Source organism: Boleophthalmus pectinirostris, unplaced genomic scaffold (genome assembly GCF_026225935.1).
Source record: "Boleophthalmus pectinirostris isolate CB_2022bp ecotype Guang Dong unplaced genomic scaffold, ASM2622593v1 HiC_scaffold_7, whole genome shotgun sequence".
Taxonomy (NCBI): domain Eukaryota; kingdom Metazoa; phylum Chordata; class Actinopteri; order Gobiiformes; family Gobiidae; genus Boleophthalmus; species Boleophthalmus pectinirostris.
This window is the reverse complement of record NW_026571473.1, coordinates 9,285,891-9,299,271: the sequence shown is the minus strand read 5'-3', so window position 1 is coordinate 9,299,271 and position 13,381 is coordinate 9,285,891. Positions and strand designations below refer to the sequence as shown.

The 13,381-nt window shown below is 37.2% G+C and overlaps 1 protein-coding gene across 1 annotated transcript in view; it reads right to left on the bottom strand.

Moving 5' to 3' along the window:
- Positions 1 to 13,381, bottom strand: part of sgip1a (SH3GL interacting endocytic adaptor 1a) — a 92,951-nt gene that overhangs the window by 3,306 nt on the left and 76,264 nt on the right. The window contains 6 exon segments of the mRNA XM_055164958.1: positions 1,002 to 1,066; positions 2,424 to 2,626; positions 3,191 to 3,326; positions 6,033 to 6,188; positions 7,717 to 7,828; positions 8,845 to 8,904. Coding sequence (XP_055020933.1) covers positions 1,002 to 1,066; positions 2,424 to 2,626; positions 3,191 to 3,326; positions 6,033 to 6,188; positions 7,717 to 7,828; positions 8,845 to 8,904 — 732 coding nt within the window.

Below are 13,381 nucleotides of genomic sequence, written 5' to 3'. Positions count from 1 at the left end.
CATGTTAAAAAATGTAGTAGAATATAATGTTCAGATACCTGCTCTCAAATGTAGTGCAGTAAAAGTAAAAAGTACCCACTGTACAATTTTGTGTTTTGTGTAACTTTTCTGATGGAGGGTCCATCAAACGCTTTCCTACATGGAATTATTGCTTTGTCTGAAATGGAATTACACCTTTCTACCTTTGTGGAGACCAAACCAGGCCAAGTTGCAGGTCAGATCTGTGGAGAGGCGACCCCACTCACAGTCAGAATGCCTGTTTTTCTAGGTATTTTTGAGCTATAAAACCACATGTAATTAAAATAAATATAAGGTAGAGCTGTTTAATGTCATACTGTGGAACATTCCAAGCAGAGCAATGACATCTACATAGAAACAAACAGGGACCCACAACCAAAAAGTTGCACAGTGCACCTTTCAGTAAATTTTACAGTGGACACTTTTTACTTTTACTTCACTACATTTGAGAGAAGGTATGTGTACATTATACTCCACTACTTATTTTTTTTATTATTGTTTCAGACCTGCTGAAAAGTCTGAAGTTTACATTTAGCGCCTTCTCAATTTGAGCAAATTAAAATATACCAGTAAAAACAACTAGGCAAAAAATATTTAATTCAGTTGTACAGTTACCTAAAATTTGTACTTGAGAACAGTACTTTACTACTTTTGCTTAATTTAGATATTATCTTGTATGTAAAACCTGTAATGTATGTGTTTTAATTCCTTACTATCACAATGCATCTGTACTTTATCCCTAATCCCTTGTACTGTCAGAAGGGGGCACTATTGCTTTGTATTGAAAATATAGAAGTCAACTGTTAGCTCATAATGGATCAATTAAACTATCTAGGTCTATCTTGTCCCCCGAGAATTCACACACATCATCAAACTATTCCATTTGGGGTTTAATTTAATCAGAAATCCTCGCTCAGGCACAAAAGTGGGATTAGCTTCATAATGAATTGTAAATTAAACAGCAGTTACAAGGACCTCATTACCTCCATTTTCAGATTTTAGTGAGATATCTGGGATTTTCCAAAGGATTCTCTGTTGTTCGGCGTTCCTGTGTGGAGCAAAAAGGACATGACAATCAAGAGACGTCCGTCGTATTGGAAGAAAAAGTAAAAGCATCTCAAGTTTCACATTAAATATTGACACAGACTGACCCCAGGGTTGACAGACAGCCAGCCATGTTTACAGCAACATTAAAGAGCTCACATCATGCTAAACTGACTTGCTGTGTGTTGTAATCCTGTTCGCTCCTCAAATACATACTTTGGAATTCACACCTAAATCTCTGTCCCACCAGATGATGATGATGATATTGTTAAAGGGAGGGGCACTTCCTGAAGCCTTAGTCATTTTAGTGCTCAAAATGTCACCATCTTGTTAAAAGCTTACAGCTAGGAAATAGATTTTTTCAAATCAAAATTATATATAATTTTCTGCCTATACGGAAAATGTGATAAATTTGGAATATGACAGACACTGCTGAATGCTGTTTTTGCTGTTTGGAAGTGGAGTCAACTGAACATTTGTTCTGGTACTGCCATATTGTATATTCATTTTGGAGTGATGTAGAGAAGATGTGTTAAGAGTTGGGTTTGGTTTTTAAGTTTGATTTAGTCTCTACTTTACTGGGAGACTTTAAAAATAGAATTGATCTTGTTAATTTAATTATTACCCTGGGAAAATGTTTAATTTTCAAAGCAAACAATCAATTCTCATTAATATTAACTATAAAAGAAATATATATTTACCAGTACTTTACATTATAAGGTTATACAATCAAAATGGACCAAGAGAAAAAAAAAATTATAAAAAGAGATGGGAAGTTCTTAAACACTTGGGAGAAAATTAATCTGCATATCTATATGTTAATCCGTTTTATGTAAACTTAGTTGTTTATAAAATTGTATCTATAAATGTATATAATTTCTATGGCTAGAGCCAAATAGATGGATTCATATTAACAGAATCCATATGGAATAGAGATAAATATAATTTAAAATAAGTCAGAAATTTCAAAATGTTCAGTCATAAGGATTTAAAGTAGTGACTTAAAATATAGTTAAGGGAATATAGGTATTCATAAATCCACTATTTATGGTTAAAAAATAAAAATCTTACAGCCATTGTTTTAGGCTGATTTAAACTGTTAGGACTGCAGGTAAAATTACCGGTAAGCTCTGTGGAGAGGTGACCCTGCCCACAGTAAGAATGCATGTTTTTCAAGGTATTTTGGAACAATAAAAACTGTAATTAAATAAATGCTAGATAGATACTATGTTTAATGCCCTACTGTGGATCATTCCCTGTGAAGCCCTAAAAACCCCATGATGACAAGAAGCTGGCAAAACCCCCGCCCTCCAGAAAAGTTACATAATTAAGCTTTAATGGAACTTCAAAATGTTCTGTACCAAGCAGCAGGAGGCAGCACAGCTTGTAGCTTGGAGACCCCTCCGTCCACCGGCACTAGAAACTGCACATTATTGAGCGCTGTGGGTGTTGCCATGGCGTCCCCGTTGTACTTGTAGTCTATCCTCAGGTCTGTGCTGGTGGCATCACATCTCCAGCTCACCGCCAGATTCAGGGGAGTGGACTGGAGGCCCTGCACAGAAACCTGCACAAAACAACACAGAATCAAAAATCTACTTATTACAATCGCCTATTAAAATGTCTAACTTTATTTTGACACCAATACAGTATCTCACTTTTTTTTTTTTTTTACAGTTTTGATACCTTTAGTGTAGTTTTGATGCTAGTTTTAGTATCAGTGATCTGTTATCCAAGTATCTTTTTTATATTAGCAACCACAACAAAGAGAAACCATGACCCAATTTAATCCTCTATTTTCAGAGCCTAGGCCATGATTTGATTTGACCATTATTCCCCTACATTTATATAGCTGTTAACTTGAACCACCATAACACGATATCACAAGATGAAACAGGGCATTTTGAGCTTTGGAGATGTAGACAGACTAATAATAAAGGATTAGTCAAACATGTGTGAATGAATGGAAACACAATTACAGTTATGTTTTTGGTGAGATAATAACATTATATTTATCCATGTACATGTATGAATCTTCTTCACTATGATTGGTTAACTATTTTAAAAATTATTATTATTTAATTTCCATCTTGCCCACTCCTAATTTCCTGAAATCTTTTCTTTTTCTCACCTGATATTTGAGCATGTCGACGTTGTAGTACGTGGCCTGTGGCTTCTGCTCGGACACTTTCTTCAGATGTGTGATCAGGTTTGGCATGTTCACCCAGAAGTTCTTTGAGTCGCCCTTAGCCGCTGTGGTGTTGTCACTATAAGAGACAGGACAATATGTATCAGTACCACAGTGAAAAATCAGCTCAAATAATAAAAGTTAATTGTATAAAATGCTCACAAATGCTTTACAGTTTGGTGCATTGCGCAGTGGGCCAAGCACCTTTTTAATCCTCAATTCTTATTAAAGGTCCCATATTACTCAAAATGGACTCTTATGAGGTTTAAGTCATATTAGAATGTTGTTACCTCATCAAAAACATACCCAAAGTTGTGTTTTGTTCCCTTCACACATGGTTAACCTTGCATCACTGGGCTGTTTACATCTCCAAAACTCAAAATGCTCTGTTCCACTTTTGATGGAAGCAGTAGTATTCAGGTTAACAGTTACCTTTTACCTTTTGTTCACTATAAATTGGCAATTCTAGGGCTGAAATCATCCAAAAGATTCTAATGAAGGTGTAAGGACTTTAAAAACACCATATCCTGTATTACCACATGACATCACAAGGTGGAGTGTTTTCTGATTGAGAGAAGAACACAGCCAGGGTTTATGTGTTAAACATGTGTGAATGAAACAAAACACGACTCCAGGTGTGTTTATAATAAGGAAACAAGATTATAACATCCATCAGACAATACTGTAATATGGGCCCTTTATAATATCATCATAATAATAATGCCTTACATTCATACTGTATATATTTTTGCAGCCATTTATACTTGGGAAAGTTGGGTGAAGTGTCTTGCCTAAGAACACAACAGCAGTGGTTGGAGAACAGAAGCTGACCTGCTGAATTCTGAGTTATAATAATAATACACAGGTTTTATATAGCGCCTCTCACAGTAACACAAGGATGTTTCACAATAAAGTATCACTAAAACAAGGACAGGACAGATGAAAACAGTAATGAGGAGCTGTCATGTGTGGTGTAGGTTATGAGGAAAAGTGTGTTTTGGGCATTTTTTGAGGGTGTTCAGTCAGTTTCTGTTATAAAGGGGGAGAGAGTAGTGGACAAAGCATTCTAACCAAAGTCAGTATTGATATTATATCAAACAAAAACAACCTATTATAGAATTAACAGCCACTTTGTTTGATACAGAAGATTAATTAGATAAAGTAGATCTGAGGTCTCACGATGACTGAAGAATGAGTCACCAGCAGCTGACATTAGAAGTGTGTGTGGATCTGACTCATCTGCTCTAACTGTACTCATCCCTGTTGCACTGGAGATTACACTTTTATTTCTGTACTAAAACCTGTTTATTTTGAAGTAAAGTTATATAAACACTGGTAAATATTGGTCACTCGTTCATATGAGTAAGTAACCTTTTGTCACATTGTGATTTTAACAACATGTATTTGTGTATGCATTTATTATTATCGATTAATGTGTATGTATGGACCACAGGAAGAGGAGCAGGCTAAGGGGGAGAAAAGTAAACAGAAACTAACACACCCTAGAGGTTTACAGTAAGAAGTATCTGTTACTTATCCATGGAAATAGAAAGTAAAAACCAGACTTCGGACATTCTTTATAGCGATAGATATGTTTTATGTGATACAGTGGGATATTATAGCATATTATAACATACAATAGAATATTAAAGGAAACAAGCACACAACCAAAATAAAAAAACAAAACAAAGTTATATACTGTGGCTTTTAGTCTACTGAATTACCATAAAGTGTGAGTAGCAAACGAGAAATTCAGTTCTGTCATCTGGACTTATATGATTATAGCCTGATTCATCAGTCTGACCTCACAGCATTAGGATTCGTTCACTTAACGTTCGGTGGGTACTTTTTTATTTAACCAATTGCTGCTATTTGGTTGTGATGTACGTAATGTAACAGCAAAAAAGGCAGAGAGTGAACATGTCTGTAAACAATCATTGTCTTTGTCATTGTGTTTTCTGCGAGGTGAACTTGTGATTTAAAGGTGCAATAAAAAAATGCAACGTTCGTATCTGACAAAGGAAGTCCAAAGGAGGATAGTGTATGCAGTCTGCTATCGCAGCTTGGGTTGGACAGGCACTTGAGTTTGACATCATGGTTTCACAGCTCTTCGCTGATTGGCCGATGCATGATCTATAACTTCCGGGGTTCTTGCGAAACATCTAGTGTATTCCTATTCCTGACATAGTCACTGGAAAGAAATTTAATTGAGACACTAGGTGGCGCCAGTCTGGCTAGAAAGATTATGCTAAAATGACTCAGTCCCCACTTAGTGCAGTTCAATAGACCTTAAAAAAAAAAAGAGTTTCAGAGTAGTTTCATTGTAGTTAGCTCCTCCCTTCAGGCAGATACAAGGCAGTTTCCATCAGCGTCTGACCAGAACTGAAGAAGCAGCTTGGATGAGCTGCGAAATGTTTTCGATAATAAACAAAAAAACAAAACTTGTGCCCAGTTGACAGAATTGAATATCTCCTTTCTTATGGTTCCTACCTGGCCGACCGGGATCACACAAACATAAGATGTGAACTGTCAAGTAATTTAGGAAATACTAGATGTTCAATTTTCACCATGCAGCCAAACAAATAAGACATGCAAAAATAAATTGAGTGTGAGGCTGTGGTAGTGTTCTGGAGTTTTTAGAGTCAATCAATTTTACAGTCAAGTTAACACATGAATAAATAAATATAAGTTTGAGTATATAAGTATAGTGCTGTGGCAGTGTGTGAGTACATGAGTATAGGTCTGTGGTATTGTTGTGGTTTAGTTCAGTGTGAGTGAGTATTACCAGCAGAGCAGTTGGGGGTTAGGCAGGACCTGCTCCAGTCGGCTGTAGTTGGTTATACTGAAGGTTAGAACAGCGGGCGTAGGATTATTGGCAAAGTGCCGTGTGATGCCCGCTGGGAACGACACCACCATCTCACCTATGACCTTTACCACGCACCTGAGACAAAACACAGAAACATGCTCAGATTAATGTAATTAATGTGCTCAGTAATATGCAAGGACTAGCTGGAGGTTAACTGACACAGGGTTTTTGAGGACCCCAATAGTGGAGTATTTTAAGTCTCATTTTAAGACTTTTATTGTCTAGCTTTTAACACTGCTGAGTTGTTTGGTTCACTGGGTCTTTTTCTTTTTAGTACTGCTTTTATTTCTTGATTTTATTATTTTTATTCGTTGATTTTATTAGGTATATTGTCGGTACATAATTCTGCTGACTTTTTAAGAGGTACTTTGGAAACTTGTCTTGTTTATAAAATAAAGTTGGACTGCACAATTTCTGGTTTCTGTTTAAATGTAGAATGCGTGTCACGTGTTGGTTTGTTTGTCCTCATCTGTGCAAAGGGCTATTCAGATCAACCTATTCAGACTACCAGTTTTGTAACCTCGGATCCAGACTCGTTCTCTATGTATTTTCTAACACAGGAGATCTCCGGGTCTGGTCACCTCCTCTTCCACAGCGTCTCAGGCCAAACTCAGACAGAGTGTTTAATTTAATCAGGTTCATTTATTTTAGTGATGCATGGGAAACAAAGATCATTGGTCATCCATCTTCAGAAGCATTTAATGTGATGTTTTTCAGTCCCATTTTTGTTTTCCTCTTTTCCCTCATAAATTGCCACTTTTGTTTTGACACGGACAGATAATGCATGTCCCTGATTGTCTAATCCACCTGTCAGTCACGTCTATCTGAAGTCAGGGAGAGAGAAACCTGATGTCCTTACTACATATCTTTGTAATCTGTTAGAAAAGTTCTTGGCACATTCTTGGCCAGGCAACACATTTTGTAAGCCAATGTCTTAAAAAAGTACAAGAAGGAAAAAAAAAAACAGATTGTGCTTTTAAACAGTTTTAAACTGTTTAGTGCAGAAAAAGCCCACCCAAGGACAGGAGTTGAGAATTAGCACTATAGCTACAGACTCTATATCAGGGGTCTCCAATATTTTCCTCCGGTGAGCTACCTTTACAAAACGAAAATACCAGAGAGCTACTCATTTTAGAGGTTGCAAAAAATTGACTGAATAAAAGAGCCACGTCCTTAGATGGGGTACAGTTTGATGCTTATAAAACAAACTATTTATTACTGCACAAAGTTAGGCATCAAAATGACACATTTACCATGGTAACAGCCATGTAATTAATCAAAGTTGTGTTATTCACCACAATACGTATAATTCAGAAATCCATTGGTGAGCTACTTGGAAGGGGGTGGAGAGCTATAGGTTGGAGACCCCTGCTCTATACTCTATGTGTCCCTTCACCTGCATATTCTGCCTGTGACTATGTATGTATGTAAGTATGTATGTATGTATGTATGTGACTGCATTGTCTCTGTCAGTACATAAAAAAATAAAATAACTGATGTAAATATTGCCACAGACTCAATATATCAGTCTATTCTTTGCCTGGTTATTACCAAAAATATTTCTCCAAAGTGAATTATGACTACTTAAGATACAGGTACATACTTGCTGGGGTCTGCTCCTTTAAAGAAGGCGTTGACCGTCTCTGTAAAGGCTGCAGCTACAGGGAGCGTATCCTGGGCACCCATGGTCAGAGGACTGGGCCCTCGCGAACAGCCTACACACAAAAACACACAAATCAGCACAACACAATACAATAGCACTTTAACTCATCTATTTACATTAGATTTTAACCAGAAATATAAATTAGTATAAATGAATAGTTTCTAGGTCATGTCTATAACTTTTCCCTAACAGATTACAAGGGAATGAAACAAAAAAGTATGAACTAGAACTAAACAATGAATATAAAATGTTAAATGAGCACAGAAGATGTTAGTAAAAGATGAGAACATGACTTTTGATGGATGATTTTGAATGCTCTTTCTCTCTGTTCTTTGCCTGTAAAGCATAATACATAATGATATTTTTCTTATTATTATTATTCTTATTATTCCTAATATATTCACACATTATCCTACATTTTAACTGGACAGCCTTACAAAACTTTTTTAGTATTGCATTTGAAAGCTAGATCATTAACAACACATTTCTTTTAAAGCTGCATTATGTATCTTTTGTGGTAGAGGATTTGCCACCTTCTTGGCACCATGGAGATTGCATTGCATTGCCTAGAATGCTCCAAAGTATGGCATTCAACTTATTTATCTTGCATTTATTCAATTACAGTTGCTTTTCTTGGCAAAAAATAGCTTTAAACATAATTACATAAACAAAATAAATAGAAAAAAGACACCATTGTAGACAGTTATACAGATAGATGCATGCCAGCTTGAAGCAAAATCGAAACGTCCAAAATAGAAAGATAAGAAAAGGCCAGACCAGAGCCACCACCAAGATGTTAGTAACGCACATGAAGAATGATTGGTAAGAAAATGGAAGCCAACCAGCGCAGACCAAGTGAACAAGATCAGGAAGAGAGCTGCGCGTGAGGCCTCGACCTGGCGTTAGCATGACAGTGATGGAGGGATCGCAAAGGAGGAAGAGGAGAGGAGAGGAAAGGAAAGAGAGAGAGGGGGTTAGAGAGGAAGAGGAGGAGGAGGGGCAGGGCAGGACAGTGAAGCCAGCACAGATGAGCCCCACCAAAGCTACGTTCTACAGCCGAAAACTTACCTTCAAATGTTAAATAAAACTTCCCTCTGTCAAACCATACCAGGGATGGCTGGTCATTCTCTGTGTGGGGGGTGGGGTACAGGGAGGAGGAGGTGAGGGTGAGGGAGAGGAGAGGGTGAGGAAGAGGAGGGTGAGGAAGAGGAGGAGGAGGAGAGAAGGACAGCAGCGTGAGTCTCACATGGCAGCTCTGTTTGACATCACAGTGGGGTGGATACACAGCGCCCAGGATAAAACAGAAGACAACATCTGAATCATGGTACAGTATGGGCTCATGTGAACATGTGTCTTGTCTGTGCACGTGTGAGGAGGAAATGCAGGGCAATGGTGAGGCCTGATCTACACATAAAATGATTTCCAACAAGAATGACATTTTCAGGATACTGCAAAGAGATTCAATTGACTACCTATAAGGAAAGCCCAACATAAAGTCATAATAGCTGTACAGTAACGTCTAAAACTGCTCAAAACCAACATTTAATTTAAAGTCAATGATGACAATAGTGCACTTTACTTTAGAACTATGCTGCAGCACAAACTGAGCAGTATGAGTGACAGCTGCTGTGTCTTTCCTTCAGACACTGTGAAACTTTTGAAAATGCACTTTTGTTTAACTTGAGCTGAATTTTGTTGGCAGTACAAACAGCATGTTACTGCAACTGTGTCAAAAGACAGCCTGCAGGGGGCGTCAATGACGAAGTTAAAAGTTCCTAGAAGCGTATAGGCCATTTGAGACTTGGCCCTTCTACACTAAAATATTTTAAATTCTTTCATTCAATAGACCTTTTTCACAATGGCCGGAAGTGCTGCAATGTAGGGTAAACGTCACTTAGGGTTAATGCTTTTCTGTGGCAAAATATCTGTGGAAATGTCTATTTTCCACCAGCTTCATAAATCTGCCAACCCATCACCAAATCTTCATTCCAACAAGGTCGACAAAGGACATATTCTGTCCATGAAGAATTTATCCACAACTATCAAGGTAAGAAAGAAAAAAACTTTAAGGCAAACAACGACTAGCATTAGTGAATAACTTCTGTGCAAAACTAACCTTGTGGTAATGAATAAAACATAAGTAATAAGTAATTCATTAAAAGTAACTTGTAAACTCAGACTGATTCTAGAATTAAAATTAAAGATTGATTTCATGATGTAGATATTGACATAGATAGATAGATTTGTGCAGTTCAAATGCTACAGATGTTCACAGATTACATGTCTAGCATTTAAACTACACAAATCACAAATATGCGAGACATTTCCACAGATATTCTGCCATAGAAAAGCATTAACCAAAGTGACGTTTACCCTGCATCGCGGCACTTCCAGCCGTTGTGAAAAAGGTCTATAGCTGCAGTAAGAGCAGAATGGTGCTTCATGATGTAAACAGACAGTTCTGAGGTGTGATGGGAGGGGCTGCACTGAGGCAGGTGTGAATGAGGGAAGCGTCGAGGGGAGAAGTTCAACTCACGAGTGTTTGAACTTGGGGTTAAGTCATGCTACTCCGGCCTGCTCTGAACACCAGCCAGTCCAGACACTGCCTGAACTAGGATTGCAACAGTATTGATACCACAATATTGGCAAACACAGTGGTCAATATTGCAACAAACTTAATATAATGCAATAACAAAGGTTTTCTGGATGACAGAAAAAAAAGCATTTAAAAAGGTCCAAAATTAGCCTTGACTTAGGCTTGCTTTTGGCCCACAGAGTTTCACTACTAAATTAAGGCATGAACAACTGAAATAAGTTTTAAAAGTATATAAAAATATTATTAATAATACTGATATTGCTGTACTAACATACCACAATATTTTCCAAGGTTTTGCAGCCACAAAATTCTGAATTCAAACTTGTTGTACAGCAAAACTTTAATCAATAGTCCTCCAATGACAATATGATTTCCAGAGCTAACATATTGAGAGATAGGACTTGTTATAATTGAAAACACAGCACACAAACACTCAAAGATTCTCCGGTGAAGGCATCTCGGAGACAAAATGGCACGGCGCTCTTTTAGACACCACGTTGCCATGGTAATGCTTAGACATCCATAGGCACACAAACAGAGAGAAGAGGACCAGGATGAACCAATGACAACACAAAGGGAGATGCATTTTTGTGTCTGGAGCCAAAACATGTTCAAAATAAGAGGAGAGTTGGAGATGTAGTGGTTGTAAAAATGTGGTGGTAAAGGGAAAAACATATTGTGGGAATGTCCCTACATCTGTAGAATATCAGTCAAAATATAAGTATTAAGACAGTGACAATAAGTAAATGAGCCTATCATACAAGGCTGAAGATAGGATTGATTTAATCTATTTTTTAAAGCCACAGCCAAGAATTAAAAATGACTGCTTAAAAGTCCCATATTATGCCACTTTCTGGTCTCTGTCATAATGTTGCTTCCTCATCAAAAACATACCTGTGTTTTGTTTCATTCACACATGTTTAACACACAAACCCTGCAAATGTAGGGTGAGGCTGAAAAGAAAACATTCGACTCCACCTTGTGATGTTGTGTGGTAATACAGGAAGTGCTCCAATGTGTTTTTAAACCTGCACTTTCATTAAATTTGGAGAACTTCGGCCCTGGAATTGCAAATCTGTACGCAACTAAAACTAAAAAGTACACAGCAAAAACTGGGTGGATAAAACATCAGAGTAAAATATTTGAGCTGTTTTTAACTATCAGAAATTTAAATGGGGTTCGAGTTGGGGTTATTGTCGACTAGTGTTAATTTAACTTCCCTTAGTGTTAATTTGGCACCTCCCACCCACCACTTCAAACTCCCCCAAGAGAAGACCAGTTTTGTACATAATTTCATCTTAAATTAACTAAAATAAAGTGTAAAAATTAAACACCTCTGTGTGTCGTTTAGCTAAATCAAAATAACTCTACAAAGTGTTATCCGTTTACATTAATATAACTCTTGATTTTGGGGTTAAACAGGAACTTTGGTCCAGTGTTAATTAACATGTCCAAAAATTTAAAATTAACTCTAGAACAGCTTGGACTCATATAAACCTGAGAAAATTTTTAAATTGATTCTGTGGGAGTCAATTTTAACACTCCACTATTTGCTGTGAAGCTGTTAACTTGAAAACTACCAGTACATGACATCACAAGGTGGAATAGAGCACTGTGAGCTGTGAAGATGCAGACTAACAATACATTATTACTCAAACATGTGTGAATGAAACAAAAAACAACTCCAGGTATGTTTTGGTGAGGTAAGAACATGATAACATGGCTTTTTGTTTTGTTTTTTTCTGTCAGTGTATGCCACATTCATGATATGGGCCACCGTATAGTCTCTAGTAAAGGGCCTGCACCCCGTTTTATTGTCAGATAATCAGTGAGTGCATGGTTAGAATGTTAGTGGTTTGCTTTAGCGTGAAAGCAACACTCCATTCTGAAAGGTGAAAAGCAGTAAGCGTATTGCAGTTAATAGTTAGGATGCTCTGAATTCAAAAGGTCCACTGCAAAAAAAATGTAATTAAGTTCAGTTTTTTCACATTTGTAAGACAGTAAAAATACACAGTAAAAAGACACATACTTTTTAAATCAGAAAACTAGTGGGTGGGAAAATTAATAATGAAAATTGTCACTGTCCTAATTTAAAATAGTTTGACAATGAAACGCCAACACGCAACAACACAAGCCTTTACCCTGGAGCAAAGCACTCTGGGTAAACACACATCAACTCTCCCAAGCTCCACACACTGTCCTGAGACCATCCATACTCTACCTGCCAGTGCATCACAGTGTCTCTCAAAGGAGGGCAGCTTGTCTACAAAAGCATCGTCTTCTGACAAGCCAATGGACAAAAACAACATGGAGACACGCAAAACAAGAAAGCAAAAATAATGTGACCAACATGAGAAACAGCAACCTCCACAATGTAATAAAGCAATTTAAAGGTGCACTGTGTACATTTTCATGTGGGGGTATGGGTCTCCATGGTGATACTGTGGCTATCCCTGGAATGTTCCACAGTCTGACATTAAACTTGTGTATCTTGCCTTTATTCAATTACAGAGGTTTCAATTTTATTTTCCATGGATAGAGATACTTTAAACTGAAAAAGTTACATAATGCACCTTTAAAATGAGGAAGTACGTAATGTAATGGTGCCTGTATAATGCGTCATGTCCAGGAAGGTTCCATTGCAAAAGAAAATTGAAGTTTTTGAGTGTGAATACATTTTGCCACTCATCTAAGTTGCTTCTTCTGTTCTGACAAGATTTTTTCTAGTAATTCAGTGTCTTCTATTTGTTTGAAAGGAGGAGATAACTACACTGAAACTAATACACCCTAGTTGTTTACAGTAAGGAATATATGTGAGTTAAAGGGCCCATATTATGCTGTTTTCTAATCTATGCTATAATGTTATGTTTTCATCACAAACAGACCTGGAGTTGTGTTTTGTTTCATTCTCACATGTTAAACCCACAAACTCTTACACTGAGTTCTTCTCTCAGGGCCGGTTTACACGAGAACACTTGCAGGTAAAAACGACAAAATATTTTATCGCAA